The sequence below is a fragment of the Branchiostoma floridae genome, chromosome 7, assembly GCF_000003815.2.
Source record: "Branchiostoma floridae strain S238N-H82 chromosome 7, Bfl_VNyyK, whole genome shotgun sequence".
NCBI classification, from domain to species: domain Eukaryota; kingdom Metazoa; phylum Chordata; class Leptocardii; order Amphioxiformes; family Branchiostomatidae; genus Branchiostoma; species Branchiostoma floridae.
Genome location: NC_049985.1, coordinates 10058792 through 10084310, shown reverse-complemented (window position 1 = coordinate 10084310; position 25519 = coordinate 10058792). Strand labels below are relative to the sequence as shown.

The following is a 25519-nucleotide window of genomic DNA, read 5'->3' as shown; positions in this document are numbered from 1 at the left end:
AGGACGCGGTCTACTCGATCCTACTCTAGGCGGAAAGCCGTTTCAGTCGGAAGGTATTTACTGTCGGATTCGAGCTAGTAGCCGTTGGGTGGTTTAATCCCGTTTCTATAAAAGTGTGCGGACTGCATCTCGGTAAGTAGGCCTTGATCTGAGAGGAATTCTGGGCCAAGGTTTCTTCAATTCTTCGTCAAGTTCTCCTCCCGGGAAGTCGTACCAGGGGAGGACCTCCTTCCAGGCGGGAGCAGCTGGCCTGAGACGGCTACAAGAAACCGGAGCGAGTTCAGCTTTCTACAACAACACGGCACGAGTGTTTTTGTAAAGCTTGTAACATTTACGTACGTGCACTGGTTGAGTGGTTGTTCTGGCTTGTAACTTGTAACTCAGAGCGACTCCACGGTTCCGCACATTTGGAGGGAGTGTAGCCAAGACAACTTCAACTGGGTCGAGACTTTCATTTAATAGAGACCATGAAGCCGGTCACTGCTTGCGGAGTCCTGTTCGTTCTACTGCTGGTTCTACAGCTCAGCCTGGCCAGACGACATCCCTACAAAAAGCACCACCGGTCGTCGGCAAAGAGAGGCAGGAAGACTTACACCAACAATGTTTACTACAGGTACGTATTTCAGCTTGGCTCGATGTTGTGCTGTGTTTGTGTAATGTTGTCACTGCCAGTCGGAAGCGTAAACTCGGCACTTGTCAGGTTCGTATTTCATTTGTCTGCTTTTTGTTATGGACGGACGTTTTTGTTTATTTCTGCTTTTCTCTCAAGTTTATACTGTGTGTGAAGGGATGATCATATGCAGGATTTTTAACTTCCGAAACCTTTTATATATTTGAATAATTCAGCCATTTCAATCTAAAGATACCGTTGCATGAATGTACCGTAAAGATACAAAAGTTGTGCCGTGAACTTCATTTGAATAATCGTCTGTGCTAATAGACCAGACCACGCTAATCTGAAGGGCAATGTCAAAAAACTTTTGTCAGCAAAGTACCACTTCACACCATTTGTTTCACATTATGCTGTTAAACAAAGGCAATTCATTAATTCATCTTTTCCCGTGAAAATCATTATCACCAATTAAAAAGAGCCCAAAACCAGACAGCATCTGGCCGCGAAATAAACTTCGCGGACGTCTGACATGTTTGAAGGACGGAGTAACCTAAGCTACTCCAGGATCTCAAGTTTAAGAAAACATTTGGTATCGCTCTGGGGTTCTTTCTGCAATTCACCTTGATGCGGAAACGCGGCACAAATCATTCTGGAAGTCCCAACTGTTTTGGTGAAACAACGGGCTTTGATGTTTCCTGGTCCTCCGGGCCTTTGAAACGCCTTGATGACAGGAGTGTATTGTATGGTTCAATACACACTGGTGCATGCTAGACCACGTAGACCAGGAACGCTATCATATAAGTATATGCTGATTCATTTACCAGTAGGGTCCACTGGTATATGTGTATCAAGTGTGAGAAATTCGATCCACATCAATTACATACTACATGTAGTAGGTCCCACAGTGGTAACTAAAAACTCACGTTATTTCTGCAGATGGCGTGTCTTGTTGCTTCCTCGTTTTGTGATAAAGTTGATAGACATGAACTATAAAATACAATAGGAATAGAAATGAATAACAATAGTCATGAAAAGTTCTCAGACTTTGACGCCACAGTCTTTATAGTGTGGGTCTATTTCAATGACCGTCTCCGTTTTCACTACTCTACAAACAATAAAGCTAATTTCCTCGCTCCTGAATGCTTACATAAACACCACTCAAGTCGTGTTGTTATAGTTGGCCTCAATCCCCTTTGATCCGTGGATGGATTAGCCCCTGACCCAGCCATCAGGGCTTTCTAATAGTTTATAGTACAGTTCGCCCAGTACCGTGCAATGTAGGGGAATCTGAAACGGGGTGCAGTGCCGGGCAGGGGTCCGTCACCCTAACCTCACAGGTTCTAAAGGTCTCTAAACGTTTGGATGAATCGTCCTATTCTCAAAATATCCAAACATATCGTTATGGAAAGCTCGTTATGTGTTCTGACTTCGCAATCTTTTTGGACGAGTTTTGAATGAGAAGACAAACAATCAGCCGGCTAGAAACAGACATTATTGCATTTGCGTAGAAAGTATACACGACCGACAACAACCTCTGTGTAGGATTAGTGTAACAGCACCGTGTAATGTGTTCCAGACGACGATTTCATATCGCAACCGCGCACATTTTAGGCTTCACGGCCAAACAAAATAACATTTGCTCGTGTTTTGCCCGTTGTTGCTCCACAGTACAAGTACTATGTGTCCCACCAGGACAAATATTTATGTGGGCAGAACAAGCTGAAATTTGTCTACTCAGTGTCACGACCTTTCCCGCCACTCAAACAGCCACTGACCTTGACCACACGTAGGTGTCATTAGATGTTTGACAAAGAGGTTACATGTTGATCATGACCAACGCCCCCATTGCTATGGCTTTGGACGAAGCCACATGTATCATTTCTCGCTACATTTTCGGCAAGGCTTGGTGCGACAGAATCATCCTTCGACAGATCCAAGTCAAGTTACCGTCAGAAGACAGCTAACTTTTGTACGACATATCTATGTAGCTACGACTATGACGACTGTCAAATGAAATACTGCTGAAGCAAGATGCTCTTCTGTAAAGATATCTATCCGACCCGTTGTTATGAACCCGCATTCTGACTTTATATTTGAAATCTCCTAAATTCCAGTTCAGGGCTTAAAGGATAATCCGTTTTCATTAACTTGACACCCATTTGATTACTCTATGTCCTCCTGTATTGTGTCTGGTTATCCTCACGTACCCGCTCACCCAGCGAGCTTCCTGAAAATTGTGTTCTCTCAACATTCCAGAAAACATTCCTCGTCCTATTAATTGTTTTCTGAAACATTCGACTTTTCACGTAGACGTGGAGGTACCCAAAGTTAGAAATCAACCCCCTTCCACACGCAACTTTTATTGTGGCTGCATCTTCTCAAACCATGGTCTACTTGAGCCATGCTATACCACCGCCTCGTTCTCGGCCATTGCTTTACTATTGCTTTGCAATATATCAACGGCATTGACATAAGAGCTTAATCCCCAATATTGTGAAAACGGCGTTCCTTTGGTGTGCACATGTCCATGACGACCTGAGACCATACCTGTCCGTCCGTCCGTGTAGCGGCCTGACAGAGCCCAGACCCATCCATCACGCCCTTATCACCCTCACCACGCTTCTGTTTACGTGCGACGTCAGGCCCGGGTGGCTAAACAGACAGCCCAAACAGATGGAACACGAGATGAACACCGCCAAACGGTCAGGAGTGGTGTTTCTCCTCCGGACCAAAACACGGGAGCAGACATGTGTGACAGGCGGCGGGTTTGTTGGGCAGTGGACTGGAAGGAGTTCCAGTAATGATGTCCAGTAAAACGCATTCTTTCCTACTCTTACGTTACACTTAAAAGGCCCGGTAACACATACGTCATACAACCGTGGTATGATCTCAAACTGAGGACATTCTAGGGACAACTGTGCATATGCCGTACAAAATGCAACTGTCCTGGTACGGAAAGACTGTCCTAGACACCTGTCGGTGGCTGATTCTGCCAAAGCCAGCTTGAAAATTCTACGGTATCAAAATCGTAGTACGACCTACGGCAAATGTGGTCAATGTGATTGGCATTTGTCGTAGGTCACCGTACGATTTAAATGTCATAAACATTTCTTTTCCGTTATTTCATACTATACATTGCATATATTGGGGACAAGTAAGAAATAATTTAGTAAGAAGGCAAAAGAAAGCAAAAAGGATGTAATCGAATGACAATACCTGATACAATGTCAAGACAGTGATTGAATCTAATTACAGTAAGTCCCTTCCAGTGCCAGGACCTTTTGAAACTGTTGGCATCTGGCCTACATTGGGACCTAGCCAGTGTTGCTGAAATATTCCTCAGATGTCAAGTTTAATTCTCGCTTCGTCAGTGCAAACAGATGATATAAAATGCGAGCAAGCACCACATAATTGTATCACAGTTCGTCTGTCGCACTGGTTTGTGTTTCATCGCTCGATGCCTCACTCTCATAAATGGTTTCATGGAATTTACTGGGCCTGTCACCGGTCGTCGTTAAGTCGTCGCAAGAATTTCCACACAACTTGTCACAATGTCTTGATCACTGACTAGCTAGCGTGACTTCGGTTATAGGTGTTCATTCTCATATATGCGTATTTGATAAACTGAAAACAGAAACGCATCGACACTGAAAAGCCCGTTTAGTCTGTCGCGTTAATTCATGTACATGGCTGTATCGCAGGCCAGTGTTAGCGTACTTGCCCGGCGGCATGTCACGTCTAACATACACGCTCCCAGCATCAGTCAAAACGTATCTCGGAATCTACTGGGCATTCAAATTGATTTGTAGCGCGCATTTAAGTCGTGGCTGGTTTTGGACCTTTCCACGAAACCTTCCATCTGGTTTTCAGCACTCTGGTTCTTTGGATTTCACGATTGGTTTGGGACAGATTGAATAGGTGGCACTTCAGATGTGCTCTCTAATGTGTTGCGCTTTTCCATCAAAAGCGATCAATCTAACTCCAGGACGAATCTTTTACCCGTTCTCATCTTAGTTCAATTATTATCTAACTTGAATTGAAATCCTCCCTACCGCTCATGTGAGCTTCTAAGCGGAAATACCAAGAACACAATGAAAAGTAAACACATCTATCAGACTACATCATATTGCACGTTATTTTGTGTCCAGGACTCAATAATTGTTTTTCAGTTCCCCCCAAAGAGGCTTAACACTTGTCCGCTATGTTTCACCCTCTCATTTTCTGTCCGCACCCTGTAATTTTGTGGTGACACGAAATTGGAAACCTAAAGCCCTCTGTAATTTTCAGTATTGAACGAAGCCCCACATGCTCAGAGTGTCTGAGCTTCGCGCGTTGTCCGTTCGTTGCCAGGGCGACGCCTTTGATGTGCCTACTGTTTCTGAAGTCACTTGTTAGTCTCTCAACATTCCTGAGATAATAACTTTTAGCATGGTACGGTACCCATCTGCTGCTGACGCGATGTGTGTACAATAACTAAGGATATTCACTCTAACGTACATAATGTCAGCAAGAGGGTGGTTCAATGCTCTAATGCGCGTTACTTCTAACCTCTTGTGATTTCCGGTTGGAGAAATTTGTCTTGAGTAGGTCGGAATCGCGAAACTTTTTAGGGTGGCAAAGATAAACAACATTACCTTTAATAATCTTAGTCCGTAATAAAAGAATCACATGATGCGAACGTCACGTGCCCGAAAGATGGGTCATTCATCATGGACAAGATCGGAGGTTCTTTCAGAGGTTTTCTTTCGTTGCACCGGAAGGTCAAACTTTGATCGTGACAGGAAAATGAAGCGCTTATGACACAACACAACGCAAGATACGTTATTCCCTATCCTAATTATACTGTTTTCCACTCCAATTCCAGCCCGAAGGTGATAAAGAAGCTGCGCGCCCAGAAGCAGATCGAGGTCGGGCACGGGCTGTGCCGGTACGGGGCCAGGTACGACTGCTGCTACGGCTGGGACAGGAACGAGTATGGGGACTGCAAACGTGAGTACCTTACTGTACCTATTCATAGTAAACAACTAAACTTGGTTCCAACACACACGGTACAAAAATATAATTTATAAACAAGTCGCACTGCGCTGCCTGCAACCTTCATCAGGTTCGAATGGCCCTCCGATAGCTCTTGAAGGACACGTGACACACACTAACCAACACTCAATAGGCATGGGATTGGTATTAGGTCCCCACATATTTGAGCAATTGCTGTCGTCACGTGACTCAAACATGACGAAGTAATGACTGTCGAAAATATGTGACTTTTCTTCATCACGTTGACGCACAATTGAGCTACCGACAGTGCAATCATCTACATGTATTATATAGTATTCACGGTGCGCCACCGCTGAACTTGCAGACAACAGTGATAACTTTTGTTGGAATTTATGAAGCTGAAGGTCAGAGGTCCGAACAGTAATCCCACGTTGAATGATAACCGTAATGTGATAGGAGGTACCTCAGGTATGGACATGAAACTTAGTCTCCTACAGACTTCTCTTGGGGCAATGAGGACAATGCTTTGTCAGATAGAGGACAAACTGACCCGCGCCTGACGGAGACGAACAACGTACCTACACATTCATAATCAAGCATCATTGTTCAAAACTGTGCAGCACACAAATCTAATTGCCAGCCATCAACACCTCCACTGACCCCTGAATGTACGTCTTCACGATTGATCATCTCCCGATGGTCGAGAAACTCAGTCATGTCTGAGGCTGCCCTACAAAAGGTACCACACACTACTCTCCAAGCAGAGGTTAGGCTCCGGCTGTTTTTTTTTTTACGTTTCTGGGCGTTTTATCGGGCTTTCTATTTTGTACTGTTTTCTTGATGTCTCGCGGCCACCTCTGCTTGGCGAGTACTAGTAACCACGCACGGCCTGGGCTCCCGTACAACAGTGGCTTCATGTCTGTCCACGCCAAGAAATCCTCCAGGACATGTCTGGATCCGAACTTTATCCAGGATTTCCTCTAAATTACTTTGTCCTTCTTAGGTGAATACCCTAAAATGAGGCAGAGAACAATGACAATCCATTAAAAGTAAATTACGCTTGAAAACAAACAAACAAATAAACTAGCTAAACAACTAGCTAACGAACAAATGGTCTGACAAGAAGTAGAGTACCGGTAATCATGATAAGAAAATTGAAACACAATCTTCGCGGAAAAATGAAACGTGTTTTTAATCTAGCCTGTCAAACTTATTGTAACTCAAACGTCCCCCTGTTGAGTGTTCCTCAACCACTGACCTTCGCTGTCAACATTGACATTTCAGAACCTTAGGTAAATGATATCTTATTTCTAAGCAACGTGTTGAAACAAAAGACACATGGGACGTTTTTCCACCGTTAAATCCAGCCTTACAAAATAGCATCACGAACTCGGAAGGTCGACACGCCGGCCAGGTGTGTCAACAGCGACACTGACTAAATCCCAAGCAGATGTTAAGGTGCAAACTCGTAGCGTTTTTATTGGCCCGCTTTACGGCTAGGTCGACGATCGCATTCGTCGTAACTCGTAAGTCATCGTTCCATGTTGATGTCGTAGAAAGTCCAAGTATGTATGCATGCCAGAACTAGTAATGATTAGGTCCCAATACGGCCCCTGCCGGGCAGTATGTGGGAACGAAAAGTAGGATATAAAAGACAACAAATCACACAAAACATATAAACAACTAGTCATGACCATATTCTTGAGGCACAATTTAATTTTTCGATTTTATGTGACCTAAGCATAACTGCAGACAAGAATCTAACAGGAAAGCTGAATTTTGAAGGACACATGCACGACAACCTCCAAATTCCAAAATTCCCCCAGTCTGCGACGATGATCGAAAAACGTATGTGACCACAGGCAATCTTTCTAACAATAGAATAGTTTCATATCAAAAAACGTTACAATTTTCCATCCCAACTTCTGCTTGGTGATCATGAGAACACCCGGAGGTCTGACTAGTGGCAGGATGTCTCGGTGTTTTGTCTCGCTGGCAGGACCACCAGCCCTCTCCAATAACGCCCTGCATTTACAGTCTTCACCGCGGAACGAATAGTTTTCCACGCTTCACGGTTTTGTGGTTTTCGCCACTTTACCCGCGGGTATTTTCTGTTTTCCCTGGACGGAAAGTTCAAGATTGAAGAAATGAATACAGCCTGTAGAGGTCAATTGCATGCGACACCTTTAAATTGCCAGTATCGCTTGGGGTCACTCCTAAATTAAGTGTCTGGACAAAGAAAACGCGTTCATACACCACAAGGGCTAGCTCCTTGATCATGTATTTCTGAGTTACTGACCGAGGGAGAATTCGAAGAGGTGCTGTGTCATCCCGTAAACTTGAAATGGACAGTCTCGCACCTGAAAGTTGTCTTTGACCTTGCACCAGACAAACTCGTCAAAAGTTCAGCAACTAAAGGAATCAAACTTTTCTTGGCTAGTTGCAGCCGATCACGTGATGCACGCATGGATGGACCTCGGGGTCACAGGGGTCAAGTGAACCCAGACCGCGCCTGACCCCGTGTGCCTTTCCTCATTTGTAGCAACACAAACAAAGGTCAAGTTAACGACGAAGGTCAAGTTGACGGTGTTGATGCTGGTAACAGACATAACCTGGAGCTTAGGTCAAACCGCGAAGAAATACGGGTTAAATGAGGACCAGAAATCGAGTCTATCGGGTCTGTAAAACAGGTTGTTCCAGACTGATATCCCAGTCAGATCTATCGATCCATGACTCCTTCCTTCCTTCCTTCCTTGCTTGCTTTAGTCCTCCCTCCTTTCTGTACTTCCGTCGTCCTTACTATCGTTCTGCTTTCATCTCGTAACGCATCCCTCCATCCACGCCACCCACCTATCTATCCCTCCGCTCCGTCCATACGTCCTCCCACCTCCATCCCTAAATTCCTTTCTCTCTTTATCCCCTCTACCCATCAACGATCATCAATTAGTCCTTCCATTGGTCGGGCTTTCTCTCCTTCTCAATACCCCATTTTCCGCAGTTCCCTTCGAACCGTTCTGAGGCCATCAGCACCAGTAACCCCACGGATCTGTCGGCACATCCCCACACGTGTCGGACGGTCTAAACACAGTCTCTGCCAGACAAAACGTTACCTCAGCGGGTCCACAGGGACACATTTTGCAGACAGTTTGGAAACTTTGGATACTTACATTATACATAAAAGTTATAGGTTGTTTGAAATCAGGGTCACAGGTGTCAAGTGCACTTCAAGGTCACGGTAAAGGAGAACAACAAGTTAGGCCAGTAAAACTCCGAAACAGATGGAGAAACTGAACAGTCGTAAATCAGCAGAGGGAGAAGTGTGTAGATCCAGCAGAGGCGTTGGTGCGGAAAATTGGATGAGATAAAAGAAGAAATGGCTTTGATTTTTTTCGTATTATGCATTTCATTAGGTTTTCCTTTGGTGGTGGCGCCCACATAAGGTCTTACTTAAGTACACCATAACATAAAAGTGCGTTGCTATTTTTTCTTGCTATTAGCTATCATTACTTCAAAGCACTCACAAAGTTACAGTAAGAGAGACAGCTTATAACACATGCTGGCTTGTTTAAGATAAAAAATCTTTAAGACAGATAATATCCAAGATATGTGTCTTGACAAGAAGACTGTAGACATTAGAACATGATTCATTGGCTCTAAATAAACTTCCGTGTGCGTGATGTAGCTTCAGTTAATTGTCAGAGTTAAGAGACACATTTACACCCCAATACCTTCCCACATACGCAGTAAGTTAAATTTAAGCCAAGTCTAGCCGCAATCCCTTAATGTTGTACAACACCAAAGTCAACCTTAAGTCTGACATTGGAGCCCCGCCATACTAGCCAGACTGAGTTGAGTATCGTCCAAGTCTGGCACAGATACGTGTGACGACAAGGCAGGGGCAACCCAAGTCGATCTACACAAACCAAACTTGTCGGGATCAGGACTATTGCCAGACGCTGACTTCCGTGGTGATGACTTTGAGAACGGTTGGCAAAAATTCAATGTGGGAGTAACAAGCTACTAGTCATGTGGAAAAGCAAACTTCTACAAGTACACGTGAACGCCTGACGGTGCTTTGACGTGCGGCGATGTGCGGCAAATAAGAGCAAACGAGTTCCAGCTTGTGTTTGGCCGCGGTGTTCTCAGGTCAGCGACCTCTCGACCCACAGGCCCCAAATCACGTCCTCTGGTGTATCGTGTGTACGCTACCGTTCAGTAGCCTGGCCGGGTGGGTGGAGGAAAACTGCGTATTCTTCTTTGGTCATCCTCAATTTTATAGGCGACGCGTTAGGCTTTTTCAAGTAGTTGACAGTGTTTTCAAGTAGCTGACAGTGTAATACTGTTATGCTATCGCGTTTCGGGTCACCCCTACTTTGCTCAATAAGTGTGTCGGGTTCTTTTACTTGCAGAGCTTAAGTTTAGCGCCCGAGGCTAACGCCTGAATCTCCCTCATAAACGAGGCCACCTACTTTACCTCCCCATCCGAAATGATAAATGCAGCCCCTTACAACATATCCTACTCTCCAAGCAGAGGTCGAATCGCGCAGATATAGTAGTAGTCGAAGAAATTACACAAGCGCTCTTTCTACCTCACATGCCACAAAACGCATAGGGGCGGGGATCTGTGGCAGAGATAGGAAGAGCGCTTGTGTAATTTTTTCGACTACAACTATATCTTCGCGATTCGACCTCTGCTTGGAGAGTAAACATATCCTAGTTTGGGCCGACCCTTCATGGGACTGAACCCCCGTCCACGGCGTTTAGGTCATGGTCTAACTTTCACAAATATCACACCTAGCAAACATGATAAACATCAACGTCGAACCCTGCCTCGATGCAAGTGGCGAGATAGATGGGAGAAAAACAGTGCCGTGAAAGCTAATCGACCGGAGGAATGTTTGTGGCATTTCTATCTGTCCTCTGAAACATAAACAGAGAAAGGGTCGAAATGCTTTTGTACAATTTGTTTCCCTGTCATGGCGTCCTGCCCTGACCTGTGGTACACACCATGCATCATGATGTCATCATGACGTCCATTCTCAGCGGTCTCCAAGCAGACGTATGGGGTCGGTTAAGTATGTCTCTGAAATCGACGTTACGTTTTCAGGTGTGTTTTTTACGTAAGGCCCTAAGGGCCCTGTCGAATTCGTCGAGCAATCGCAAACTGAGGGAATTCTTGTGGGAATCACGCATGCCTCGTACATATTTCAGCTGTCTTGTTACCAAACACGACCCTTGTCCGTGGTTGTTTCTGTCATGGCTGTTTGAAAATCCTCCGGCATCACAATCGCACGACGAATATGAAAGGCGTCCGTCCGTCGAGAAATCTTGAGGCGAGTCAATCTAGAGAGTCACAAAATGAGATAAAAGACCTACACAACAAGTCAAGGACATAGATTTGCTTGGAGATTTTCTCAGTTTAAGTGCAGATACTATAACCTCTGCAGGTGTTTCAGACAAAATCGGTCACTTGTCGGGAGGTAATAAAAACAAACAACCGCCCTGTTTGTTCGTCTAATTCCGTACTAAACATTCCGCGATTGTTTCCTGTTTGAAACGCTCCTGTTTAGACCCAGACGTTTCTTGGATTTCTCCTGTTACTCCGTCGGCCCTACACTGAAGTAGAAACACAAATAAACATGGATTTTCGGTGCCCTTCGCTTTTTCGCTGGTATGTGCGTGCTTTTGTGTGACTTAGCTTACTACTAAGTACATACCGGGCATAATCTTGGAAACATGACTTGAATGTAGCGTTGTATTGAGTTCTGTAGACATCAACATTTTTTCAAGTTGGCTGACAAATATTCAGGAATGGCGGAACAGAAAAGAATTTGATGAATGGGCACAGTCGGGTGAGAAAGTTTCCATAATTCGATAAAACAGAGTTTGGCAACGTGCATCACAATTTTTTTGTACGGAAATGCACAGCTGTAGCCTGTAACGATTAACTTTGTTGACATAAAAGTAGGCACCGTTTCTCGAGCGGCTCTGGAGGACTAGTGCAGCAGCTCAGGCAAGTGGGTTTGGAAACGGATCACTTTCTTAACTCCTTTGCATTCTTGACCTTGGAGGTTGAAAACTTATATCCTCTTAATGGTAGAAAATGTCCGTCAAACAGGTTCATGGTGATCTGTTGTTGGTGTCCAGTCACATACAAGCGTACGATGGTAGTATTTGCCGCCAGGCAGACAATCCAACGCACTAGCCGCTAGGCTAAAAGTTCCGGACCAGGAAGACCGGTCAGCTCAACCCTGCTGTTGGGTTATGTTTTCTTAACCAGACTCAGCAGAGTCTCTGGGGTGGAGTGAAAGATCCAGGGATCGACCCAGGCCATTTCTGTCCGGCTAAACTCTTCTTGCCAATTACTCGCCCTATTTGGGTCGATGTCTACCATGTACACGGCCCCATGGGAGTCTGGAAGAGACTACTGTACACATTGGAGCGCTCTCGTATGTAGTCTAGGTTTGATGGAACTCAATAAGAAATGCCTTTGCTAAAGGAAGATGCGATGGAGTTTTGACAGATTCTAAATCAGGCCAGGCTTTAGGTATTTACGATGTGTATTGACAGAAAAAATGCAGGGTTTGAGTCCAGGTAACCAGCAGACAGGCAGCAAGCGTGGACAGGCCAGTCCAACACAGTTGCTTGTTTCTCAGAAAATGATGATGAGCTGTGAGGGCCAGCTGCAGGTGTCATTGCTCGCGCGGTTGGCTATGAAATCTGTGTGCTTTTTGATGCCTACAATTTTCTTCGCACGCTGCGTCCTAAGTTCATCAGAGATTTCATCAGAATTCGTCTTTGGTCCAAAACACTTCGTCTCTGTTATTCAACGAAGATGTAATGGAGGATGACTCGAAATCGGTCCTGCCGTCTGCAACTTGGCGCTACCACCTCACAGAGTAGGCCAGAGCACGCCGGGAATGCAGCCGATTGTAAAGCCGAACATTCCTCTCTTTCAGCGAGGGAAAATTTCTCCTAAAGTCCGCTTACCGTGGACCAACAACCTCGGACGTAAAACATGCCCATATCGGCTAACTCCCCCAGCTAACATGTAAAACCGCTCAGAACAAAATGGCGCCATGCCAAGCTCCAGAACTACGGCTGTGGTCCTTTAAACACGGCAGATTGATTAGAAGTGATGATGATGAGAAGTTTTCTGCATTTCTTCAATGATCCTCAAGTTTAAAGCCCAGCTAACTCATTGGTTTTACTAGCTTATTGCCACTGCTAAGGATGCGAAATCCCAGTGCTATTGTTCCTGACTTTGCATTTTTATTTGATCATACTGTAAGTTGGAACATCTCGCCACTGTCGAGTGAAGCAGACGCCCGCCTTGGGGAAGTCTGCTATGGAGTGAGTGAGTGAGAGACGTACATGTATATGGTTTTATCCTAACGTCTTACTTTTTGATTTGCTGTGGCACTTTGATACTGAAGAACGACCTCGGGACACAAACCTTGCTGTAAGCGAGGCTGGCGCCGGGCCACCGGTTCCGCTACCTGTCACGGCCGGGACATTGTGCCAGACACAACCGCTTTGTCATCCGAGCCGAACCGGAAGGACCAAATCACGACGATGGAACACATCTGGACCATGTACTTGGCCTTGTCGTTTTTATATACACATACTAAAACAATAGGAAACAGTTACGGCTTACAACACACGTTTTGGCAATGGATAGCAGAATAATAACCGCGGCATTGAAGGAAATTGCTTTGCCATTGGGGTCGTGTTTTTTCATCTTTGCCTCCAGACTTTGGTAACATTTTACCGGAAATACATTTAAAACAGCTGAATTCGTTTGATACATATAACATATATACAGTATATGTGATGTTTTGTAAAAAAAAGTTGTGTCAACACAAACAAGAAACCAGTCTGCAAGAACCAAAACAACAGGAATGTTATATCAGATTATTCAGTAGAGTTATGCACGCCCCATGCATTTTCGATAAGAAAATTATTAGAAAGTTTGGTCAAACGTCCGTCCACGCTGTAAAACGACTCGCCAATACACAGGTAATAATTCTAATATGGTTCCCCTTTGCACCACAGTGTACGAAGGGAGCATGAGCAAATCCACAAGACTCGTTTCTGAACGCACGAGCGGACGGAACCACCCACAACGTCAGGACAACCTACAGCAATGTTAAAGACAAAACATGACCAGCCACTGTGGTCCTCCCCTAATGCCAACACTAATGACCGTATGATCACCCATGCAGCTACCTTTGATAAAACTCAGCAGCACACGAACACAGGTGGTCGTCGTCTTACTCTATATAGGATAGCTTGAGAAAACAGCGTCTTTACTCTGACTATACCGCAGGCCGGGTTCATGGTACGGAACCACGTTTTGATACTGGCTTTTCCGTGCTGTTTTATGAAATTATTATGAACAAGAAAAAGTTTTGAAGGAAAATTGTAACGTTTCCTGTCTGCACCATCTTTCTTACACACAACTATCCCATCACCTGTTCGTAGAATTAAACTAGGGAATTGGTAGCCATAAGAAAAGTCTTGGGTAACCAGCCAAATACTAAACAACAATATCAAAGCGCCACGCGAGGCCTCCTATGGAGGCTAGTACTTGATGGGGTAACTTAGAAAATAAGGTCAGACTCTGAGCACAAGCGCAAAGCCTGTTTCCTATTTTCCAACTAACCAACCGCACACACCACCTCCGACAGGGCCGACAGAAGGTATCTCTATCAGACAAATTAGCGCCAAATAGCTTCTGTGATGCTTGAGGAGTCAGAAGAAGGACAAAGGGTTACGAGGGACCTCGGCAGAGGGAACACCACAGCTCTATTATGACTGATTTGGTAGGCTGAGGGGATTACTGAGGACGAAAAGCGAAGCACTCAGCGGACCATCTAATTATGGAAGTAGAAACGGGTAAACTAGTGAAAATCACTAGCTATAGTGCCTGGCAATCTGTTGAATTTGGGATGCAATGTCGCAAAATAGGTTGCTTGACTGTCTTGAGGCAAGTTCTCATAAACGTGAGAGATTTATAAACTGTTGGTTTGTCGAGATGTACTAGATATTGTCCGGAGGTTCTATCAACCTTAAGTACCTCCATCAGTAACACGAGTTGTTCTTATAAATGAGTCGTAAGCCCCGCTTATTTTCTGATCAAAGGCTGGAATTTTTGTAACGATTTCTGTAAAACGATAAGGATTAGTTCCGCCTACTTTAATATTGCCAAGTGCTCAGAATAACCACACTTAATGATGCAAACGCGCCAGGAAAACCTGTTTGCGTTTAGAGATCGAAGGTAACGTTCCAGGTTCCTGGTCGTGTAGTAAGGACAAGATTAGCGTTCCGGGGCCGAACTCAGCTGGCCTGCTTGAAGGGGCTACTCAAGTAAGAAAAAGCTGATTCTTGGGGTAACGACAAGGTCAACTATCCGAAGGCAATTAAAAAACAACAACCTATTTCAGATAAACCACTGTTTGTTGTGAGAAGCTAAGAAATCTAAACAATTGTAGTTTACATACGAGATTTCTATCACAAAGCGAACGGAGAAGTTAAGATGTCTATATCCGCCGACCTTGACCATGGGTGCATGTTAGAGGGTTCAGCTAATTCTGTCCATCTGTGTAGAAACTACAGCGGTGTTATGTTCGTGGCCTCTGTTTTCGGGCCGTGCCCCAAGTTCAACAGGATTAAACGGAACAACCTGGCCTGATTCTCTGTAATGACTGTCACCCTTCCCTAAGCTGTTTTAGTGATAAACGAACATGAGTGTTGGCGGTCGGCCATTTTTTTTTGCATTTCATTTATCTGCTAAAACACCGCGCATATTTACAATATTCACAATAGCAAACCCTAGTTTAAATCCGTCGATTTACCATCTTGTGATACTGACGTTTTCCGGATGCCACTTGTTTCTCGACTATAAGCCAATCGACAGTTCCAAGGATGCAGTATCGTCATGAATTACTATTCGGTACTTTAGTGCTGCCGAGCTGCTAAACGCCGTCTTGTAGCCAGATCACCACAAAAAGCCATTCCAACAATTTAACTTCAACACCAATAATGCAAACCATTCATAAAGACATTTATCATACGTTCCAGCCTTTTTCAGAATGACTGACCCAACTACTTGCAAACACGTGACTCTAATAATGAGTCAAAGGGTCAATCGTACCGAAGAAGGCCATAGCCAAGAAGGAAACAAATGACAGTTTACTTTTATTGAACGGATTCAACGGAACGTTTGGACTTTGCAGTTATGCTATCTTTATTGTCATTAGCTTCATCAATGCTTATAACAATCTTTTCCCCTGGCAGCTGTGTGCCGGGACGCCTGTGTCCATGGAGTCTGCACCATGCCCGACATGTGTACCTGTCACACCGGCTGGAGAGGACGGACATGTAACAAAGGTTAGTGCTACGAACCAACTACGTATTCCTCTTTCAAAACGTCCTTTTCCCAAGGCAAATCCAATGCGCAATACCAACACGTCAACGTTTAAACAATATTAGCTATTCCATCAGAAATTCAGTTTCTCTTGTATATTTTTAGCGAGCGTGCTCAGTGCAATGCCACATCGACCACTTCTGGGCACCGAACTTAGGTGAACTGTAGCAGCAAGTCAGAAACATAAAGTGTAGGCGAGCCTGATTAACTGACTCAATAGGCAAAGCAGGATGTTAAGATGATGTTTCTTAAGGTGCACCAAGGAACCAACTTTTTTTAATTGATCTCTTGTACCGTCGTAATCTGTACAAATCAATCGTTAAGCTCTTACCTATTTTTGTTTAATTCACTTGTTATCATCTATCTCTGAACATTATTTCCTCCTTTGACTTGGTAAGTTGTTGGGAACTCAGCCAAGTGGTACAATGTTAACTAGAAAGGTGCGCAACTCCCAGCTGTCGGAATGAGTCAACTTCCCGATCAAACGACAAGACCTTCCGTCTGGTTGTTGACAGAAGGAAGCTCACGTCCAGGGCAATATGCTAAAGAAACTATGTTCTCTTTAGCAAAAGAGTCGAGGCGTTGATTGAAACGGAACACAAGGCTATCAAGAAGACACGCACATCATATCAAAATTCAACAAGTCATGGTTTTTGAGACTTGCTGTGAAATACCCGAGGAAGGGGCAAAGTCCAACATAATTAAAACTTGCACTTTTCCAAAGGCAGCTAGACTCTATCAAAGCAGCGCCACCTATTGACCAAAGTGATTGTTGCAAGGTCTTCCTCTACTAGCGCAAAATCATCTGGTGATTGTTCAAGTCCATAGATAAATTCTGTCATCGTTTCAGATTTTAACGAGTGTGGGCACAAGCCGCGCCCCTGCCAGCACCGCTGCATGAACACCCGGGGCAGCTTCAGGTGTTACTGTAACCATGGTTACTCACTACAGCCGGACGGGACGTCGTGTGCAAGTAAGTCACGGATTAGAGTCAAGTTTTCAAGTTTCAAATCTCCTACACAAATAAACTGCAATTCACCGACTTTTTAGCCTTCGTTGCAACCTTCTTCAGGTTCACTGACCCAAAGCACATGACCTTACGGGACACGTAACTCGCTGTATGGGTCAACGGTGCCTGGAAGTTTGTATTCCCGTCAGTGTTGAGTAATGTTTGGATAATAAGTTCAAACGTTTTTTTTAGAATATTCGATATATGTACACAATGTTATATTGCCAATGACCTGAAATGTGTCTTGTACCGACACGAACTTTATATTATTATTCCCACCTCTTGAGTGAAGGGGGATCCGAACGTGCCGACAACTGGAATAAACAACTTACAGTGTTCTGTTTGTTTCCTTTCAGAATCGCTGGTGTGTGCGTTACGGAAGTGCCAGTTCATGTGCCGGGAGGTGAAGAAGGGTGTACCGGAGTGTTTCTGTCCAGAGGGGCTGGAGCTGGGACCGGACGGGCGCCACTGTGTCGGTTAGTGGCTGCTATATGTTATTTGTGCCCACAACAAGAAATATTCACATCAATGATTGCAACAAGCGAAACTCCGCTTTGTCTTACTCGTCTTACTTTTCTTAGTATGGTAGTAGTGAGAAATCTATCATCGACGGGTTAGACATCCAGGTAATAAGATACGCCAAATAGCAATTACCCATGTAACTGGATATGATTTTCCAAAATTGTAATTGCCACTGTATTTGGTGTATCATCAACTTCATCACGACAAAAACGACATTCTGACAGGTTCTGCAGTCACGTAAAACATATTTTTTCTTTCTTTTGAATCAAATATGCAGTTCTTATGACATAATGCCAGGAAGAATAGAATATGTAAAAAATCAATTTCGCTTTATTTCCAGACGTTGATGAGTGCTCCCGTGGTCTGGTCACGTGTCCGCGGCGACGGGTCTGTAAGAACACCTTCGGGTCCCACATGTGCGTGTGTGCGGAGGGACTGTCCTTTAAATACGTGGACGGGAGGTTACGGTGTACGGGTAAGTTTGATAGAGTTTAGGATAGAGAGAAACGGGAATATTGCATGATCCCCCTCTCTATATCATTTTGATGAATCTAACCGTCTGTAATTTTAGATTTTGTCTCTTTGAAAATGTAGATTACAAGATATGTAACATCAATGTAATATGTTCCTATCCACAAACTTCTTCATACTTTGTTCATTTTCTTCATTTCATTTCATTTCATTATATCATGGCCTTTCTTTATCATTTCGACATATTTCTTAGCTCTTACTTTACATTTTAACCCAAAAATGGTCTTGGACCTGTACCACTTACTTCTTTGTAGGCTATTAGATATCAAACGTGAAAGTACTCCTGCTCTCACATTTTCTGTCTCATATCATGATCATCACAATCCATCCTCTCTCCTCTACAACTTGGCTGAACTATTGGTTGGTTTGAGCACCCCGGTCGTGTGTGGACAGACCGTGTTCTGCATTAGTGGAGTGCCAGGACATCAGCGGGCCCGACGGGGAAGGCCCTCGGTTCCTGTGTGCACCCTGTCCCGAGGGATATGTCGGAGACGGCCGGCGATGCACGCCGTGGACAAGTCGGTCTCTCTGGAACACATTGTTGTCCTCACGTCTTTGACACTGTCGCTCGACACTGTCGCTCGCCATGCAGCTGGAGGCGCTCTAAATCTGACTGTACAAAATTACAACAACTTTGTGCATGCGAAACGGCGCTTCTGACTTGTGATTTTCTATGACTGACGGCTTTTGTGCAAGTTTCTTTTTCCGACACCCCATGAAGATGTCCTGCGAAATATCTTTAATTCAATACAACGATTTGCTTATGCTATGTGTGTGGACTGTGGACTAATATTTGTCATTTCGTGTGTGTTAATGTGAATATTTGAACGATAGACCCTATTTTATATTACCTCAAAGTTCAATCAATGTAGCAAGAATGAAACAACCAAAAAGAACTTCCTAATTGATAGTGGAGTCGTTTGTATCATGACATGAACCTTTACGCTATTCCAGGTGCCGATGTGCAGATGACAATCGTGGTGGTGGACCCGAAGGACACCGAGGAGCCGATCAGCGACTCGCAGGTGCGAGTCCTGTCCGAACCGAAAGGGGGCGGTACCAGCGTGGTTACAACAGGGCGGACGGATCAAAATGGTCTGTTGGTAAGTGCAGAACATCTTTATGCTTGTCTTTATCTTTCATTGGGGCAGTGTGTTTGTCTTCCTCCACAAAAAGATAGAAAATCACTCACTAAAACGAACGCTTCCTTGCAGATGTTGACGGTCCCCTCCGAGAAGCCGCTCATCATCGTCGCCAGTAAGGACGGTTTCCTGACCAACGCAGTGACGTTCGAGGCTTTACCTGGACAGAGTAAGGAATCACTTTATTCATCCACCCCAAACCTGTGCAATTCAAAAAGGAAACAACCTAACCATTCACCTTTACTCTTCTTATGAAGCACGGATGTTCATGCACAATGTCCTTGCCAAAGACCTAACTGCAGAATGGGATAACAAGAAAGTACAGAGGATATGGGTTCAGATGTCCAGAAGCAGAATTTTGCTGCATGTTCTTCATTTCTATTTCTCTAATTGCTGGTTTATTCTGTTGCACATTTCCTGCAGAGAACATCGCGACCCTGCGGCTGATGGTGTACCGTGAGACGGAGGATGTGGTCTACAACAGAGAGGAGCTCACTAGAATATTCTTCGAACGGCGGAGTGATCTGAACGACGCCAGTAGCGTCATTTTCCCGCCCGGTAGGCGAAATATCTACTTAGAACATCTCAGTGGTTTCCATAACATGTTTATGAACGACCGTTTCTCTATTCTTAATCATTAATGTTCACGATTCTTATAATACCCTCTATAGAATAATATTGCTGTGTCTTTCCATGTCTTTAAAATATTTTCATTGCTGTAGATACAATTTCTACTCTTAAAAAACAAAACACTCACTGATACAGAATTTTGTAGTCACCATGTCATCTGATGTTTTTTTTTTTTTTGTGTGTGTGTATGGGTGTAATGCTACCTCCCTGGGACCATTTTCCGTGGAAAGATAAAGTCCAATGAGCTTCTTGTCTACATGCGGGTATATCTCCTCTGCATCTCTCGTAGTATTTTTCTTTTCTACATGTTCCTTAGCTATCGAAGTGTTCTGTTTCCAGCGAGTTGTTTGTTTACCACTGCCTGTTGTTTCCCACAAACAGGCGCTCTGCTGATGGACGACAGTGAGCGGGCCACGGTGTCGTTCCGCGGGGTGGACGTGTCACGTGACCGGGTACTGCAGGGGCTGCCTGAGCTGGTGGGCAGCATCGAGGAAAACATCAACCAGGTCGACTTCGAGTTTGAAGGTCAGCAGGAGGCATGGAGGAGAAATGCAGGAGAAATGCTGTTTAGAGTGCAATGCTCATGAATTGTGTTAAAACATGTCACTAACAAAAACTAGCAAAAACGTGCCCTTCGAAATTCAGTTGAGAGTTTTTGAGGTGCAACAGCTTCGATGATCAACAGCGTTGCTTCTTTTTACGTGACCTCTAGCTACTTCTAATATAAGTTTAACGGTACTTTAAATTTTGCTTGTTAATTGTAAGCTTGCATAACAGACTTGCATGCACTCGCTGGTGAGTACATATCGGACACGTCCCCTTTCACAGCTGGCACACAACACAAACATGACATCGGACAACCCGGTAAGCCTTTGTCCTAACTGGACATCCCTGCTGCAATTGATAGTTCCAGCGCTCTGTTGTACACACTTTACCCATTTCTCTACCTCAGGAACATCACGGATCAACCTGGAGGCTTACGGCGCCGCTGCCGTGGACATCCGGGCACCTGGCAACCGGCTCGTGAGTGTCAGCTCAACCTTCAACATCTCCATCCCTCTAGCGGAGGACTTGGACGGCACAGGTAACAGCTACTAGTATTTCCCTATTAGCATTAAAGTTAATTAGTGTTGGTAGAATACATGCTAACGCTTCATTTCCAACTCTGGAATTAATTCGAGTCTTCATAAAAGCACAAACAAACAAACACCACAGGGACTTACCCCTCCAAATTTTCAGACCAACTCCGTCGACTTTGTTCATAGAATGATTGAAAATTTCCCTATAATGTTAATTTTACTGTTGGAAGTTATTATTAACGTTAGCATTTTTCTATAGATATTTAACTTTAAAATGTACAGACAGATCGTCGTCTTTCGATGCATTTTGAATCATTTTGTCCAGAAGAAAAATGCGTGTTATATGATCGTTACTGACTGTCTCTGTCCCAGGTGTGATGGCTCTGGAAGGCTGGCACTTCGACGAGGACCGCGGCGTGTGGGTACAAGAAGCTATCGGTGAGATCAGGCGGGTGAACGGCCGCATCACCTGGGAGGGCCCGGTGTCGCGCACGGGCTGGTGGGTAGCGGGGCGGCCGTGGAGAGACGCCAGCTGTGTCAGGGTGCGGGTCTGCTTCGACGACGACTGCAACAGGCCCGTGCAAAATGCCGCCATTAGGTAAAGTAGAGCTGGGTTGAGGAATTACTTATCATTATTTGGTAAACATAAAAGGTTGATTTGGCGTCTCTATACAACATCCATGCTTGATTTCGTGATGCACAATCTACTACTTCTTATTGGCAAAAAATAGGAATCAAAATTACGCTTAGCAAAGAGAATGTAAACATAGCAAAGCATAGTAAGCAGACTTTTCAAATAGAGACATTAAACAATGGACTTCACTTCTTGTTTGAACACACTTGTTTTACGAACAGTTACAGATGAAGCCATTACACACTGAAAGGACCCTTGAAGTTGTAAGATTGGGATGTGCCAGATATCTATTGACTCACGTCCCCCACGTTTTCAGACTTGCCGGCCGTGACTATGGTTACTTCACGCAGCGCTACACCGACACAGACGGGTACACCTGCTTCAACATCCGGCGGGGCGGGACCGTGCAGCTCCGACCGTGCTTCGGCGCCGAGGTCGGTACCGTCAAGTATAACGTCCTATAGAATTCTTATTCTCTACCAGACTGACTACGCTGGCTGTTATAGGGAGATTAATTTGCCAGGAGAGTTATGCTATCAGAGGAGTTGTTCGGCCGTGCTTTCATATGAACTTAGCGTGCGCCTGGCCAATTTCCCGATTTTTTTTGTCGAATTTTATAATACCGGCACCCCCGTAGGAAGGCCTGGTGGAGGCTATAGAATTCTATTGAACTATTTGCATATGAATGATATGAATCTTAGATGCTGACCATAATCAATTATAATTACTACCTGTTAACAGTTTAGTTATATTTTACTATTCTTAAACAGCCAATCAATTGTATGATGTGATCTAAAGAAAGACAATTGTAGTTGAACTCGCCAGTAATGGAAAGGTACGTACCGCACGCACTAGGTGGTGGTGGCCGGGACCGGACAGCCGGCGGTGTGCAGGCGGGGGATGGGCGCACAGTGGTTCGACCCGCACCAGCGCTCTACAGGACAGTGTAAGGACGTCATGATACGGATATCAGGTACGTCAGGTAACTAGACATTGCGACGAAGTGTTGAAGAGGAAGGGATGGGAAAAGTAGACTGAAATTCTTCCTCCTCTGTATCAAAGTTGCATGGTGACCAAATCATACGGGTAACTTCTTCTAGGTTTTCATAGATTGACCCTAAACTAGAAAAATTACAAATATGACTAGAATTCCCTCTATCAGAATGTCTTATTCTTAAAGTATCCTCAATGTTAACATACACATTCTAACTATAATATATTTTTTTTTACTAATGACAAGGTTACTATTGCCCATACATAAACTTTCACTAGCTTTAATTCATGAATTGTATATCCCCTGGCCTGTAATTTACTGATCGCCATACTGTGCTCCTTATACAACATGGTGCAATGAGACTAAATTTACTAACGATTTCTGACCCTTCCAGAGTTTGACGTGGTAGACTGCGGAGTCCCACAGCTGAACGTGGGCGTGCTGCAGGTTGGTGACGTCACGGGGGACTCGTCCTTCGGCGCGAACGTGACGTACAGGTGCGACGACAGCTCCAACCCGTACGGCGGACACCTGACGCGCCTGTGTCACAGCTGCGGCACCTGGAGCGGTAGTCCACCCAGATGTGGTAAGATTTGAACCTTCATTCTTAAAACAAACAGTTTGAGAAGTACCAGGAGTCTGTTCCCTAACTCTGGTACAGAACCAGCCCCTCACGAAAGAAAAGGCATTAAAATGACCGCTAATTCGGCTAAAGCAGTTCGCTCCTAGTTCGCTCTATCTTCCAATAGTATAAATTTGTACAACCCTTTCCGAGTATTTCTTGAGGAGAAAATTATAGACTTATAGATTTTAAGTATTTTCGTAATATATTTTTAATTTCTTGTGCCAGTGTGTATTATTTTCATACTGTTCCTGTGCACTGTAATCACAATATTTTCTTTGTTCACAGATGCCTATGAGACAGCTTTTGAAAGCTTTGCACTCCTAGATGCCCCCTAGCGGTTTCAGATGGCACTACAGAAGATAGAGAGAAACTTGACACATATCTTTGCTCAGTTATGCATCGTTTGTCAACTGTATTTCTGCTATAAATATCTAGATTTTTCAGTGACAGAAAGTATAAGTAAGGTAGAGAGATAATGTCTACTTGCACGTAAGGTGATTTAGTAGAGTAGAATATGAATAATACATTGGTAAGGTTCTTTTTTGATGATCTATGAGTTCTACTTTACAGTTTTTTTTATTGAATCCAAACAAACCTGTACATTTGCCATATCTGACTTGTCAGTAAGTTTATCAGCTATGTAGTACACTGCATTGTCTAGTTATATATATCTAGGTTTGAATCCGTTCATGTCATCAAATATCTAATCAATCAAACTTGATCTTATAATTAGAACGGCTTCCCTAGTGTCATATTTATGTACTTTTAACTTGGCTGCTTTTATACAGACTACATGTTGTGTCTTCAAGTTTTCTTTTGTCGAGCTGAAAAAGGAGTAATTGTGCTATTAAGACATTGTTTAGACTTGGGTTATCCTAAAGAACAGCATCATACATTATTTGATTAAGTCATCAGCCTGGTATTCATCCCTATATCTATCTCAGATGATTACTTCCAGCACCATTTGTGTCAGGTACTGGCTAGACAACACACATGACTAAAATAGGAATGGATACTAGGCTATTACGTCACAGGATGCAGCTACTTTGACCCTCAAGAGCATTTATCCCAGCAGTGCTGGAATAAGAGATGTACAAAAATTAGCCAAACTATTCCATTCCAGTTTGAACAAAAAGACAACATAGTGCAACTTTGAATGTTTAATGCCTTAAGCATTTTCTGTGTACCAAGAGAACGTATGAAATATTACAGATGATCCTTTTCTACTGTTACACCTGAAAATTGTCTTTCAGACAACAGCAATAAAATGTTTTTGTATGACATATTTCTCCTGGCATCATTGTGTTATCTTCATCTTTCAGTTCTTAACTGCATTTGATGTACTGTACTATACTGTACTGTACTTGTACCAAGTGCAGTAAAGCTGCCTGTAGTATTGCCCAATGACAGCTATCCTCCTTGTGAATCACAATGCAATGGAAGGGGCTCGATCCTGGCTAGTCTTCTATGCAACTCCTAACAATATGGAGAGCCATACCTAGAGAACACATTACTGGTATCAATAGGAGTAGGGGTTTACCCTGGTGTATTAAGTGGATCAGAACCCCAGTCTTGTAGCTGCTGGCACTACTGTTGTTGTATTATTGAGGTTTAATACCTGAGTCAGTGCTCAGTAGCAGCTACTCCAAATCCTTATTTTTAAAATCCTTGAAATATAACAAGGAGCTCCCTGTACATAATAGCAAACTATGAGCATAGCAGAGGAAGTAATTGTGTACACAGGGTTCTATGAATTTAGTTTGAAGTACATTAATTGATTCGAAAAATTGCATGCCTAACATATGTCATTGCATCAATAAAATGCTATCTGTGTGTGAGTGAGGGTAAGAAGATGTTTAAAGTAACAAGCTACTGTATTATGCTGGTGTGTCACACAAGAGACCAGCTATGCAGGCTCAGCAATACAAACTATCCAGCCATTCATCTGTGTTGGTAGTCAACATAGAACAAAGCTAAAAAAAACTGTTAGTGTTGGAATAGTTTTAGCTCAGTAATGTTACAAAACATTGTACCTAATGCATTACAAAGTGCTGTATGGTTACCAATACAACATCTTGTGACAGACAAAGATGTGTAACTGCACTCATTGCATGAGGCTACTTATGGGGTAGTAGTGCAGGTAAAAAGGTAAAAATCTCTGAAACTGTTTATGGGGCAGTAAAATCCAGCTAATGTGATGACTCGTGGGGATTAGTTCACCAATGTTTCGCATCCCCCGTCTGCTACCATACTTTGTTCTGGAGTACAAGTTCTTCTGCTGCATGTAAAACCTGTGGCGACCAATCCTTCAGTGCG

At 43.9% G+C, this 25519-nt stretch overlaps 1 protein-coding gene across 1 annotated transcript; it reads left to right on the top strand.

Annotated features, from left to right (window-relative positions):
• Position 1: 1 nt before the first annotated feature.
• LOC118419728 lies at positions 2 to 24484 on the top strand. Its single transcript, XM_035826266.1, has 16 exons — positions 2 to 613; positions 5478 to 5602; positions 15908 to 16000; positions 16888 to 17010; positions 17403 to 17522; positions 17909 to 18043; positions 19054 to 19202; positions 19314 to 19410; positions 19665 to 19799; positions 20253 to 20396; positions 20824 to 20955; positions 21323 to 21548; positions 21901 to 22018; positions 22440 to 22557; positions 22973 to 23164; positions 23489 to 24484. The coding sequence occupies exons 1-16, from the start codon at positions 468 to 470 to the stop codon at positions 23536 to 23538; spliced, it is 2103 nt and encodes a 700-aa protein (XP_035682159.1). The 5' UTR covers positions 2 to 467; the 3' UTR covers positions 23539 to 24484.
• The last annotated feature ends 1035 nt before the right edge of the window (positions 24485 to 25519 follow it).

What these genes read in the sequence shown, in the direction of transcription:
- LOC118419728 (XM_035826266.1), top strand. Translation starts at nt 468, where the DNA reads ATGAAGCCGGTCACTGCTTGCGGAGTCCTGTTCGTTCTACTGCTGGTT. An exon ending in ACCAACAATGTTTACTACAG is followed by an intron (nt 614 to 5,477) that starts GTACGTATTTCA and finishes CTCCAATTCCAG; the next exon opens with CCCGAAGGTGATAAAGAAGC. An exon ending in CGAGGCTTTACCTGGACAGA is followed by an intron (nt 19,411 to 19,664) that starts GTAAGGAATCAC and finishes CATTTCCTGCAG; the next exon opens with AGAACATCGCGACCCTGCGG.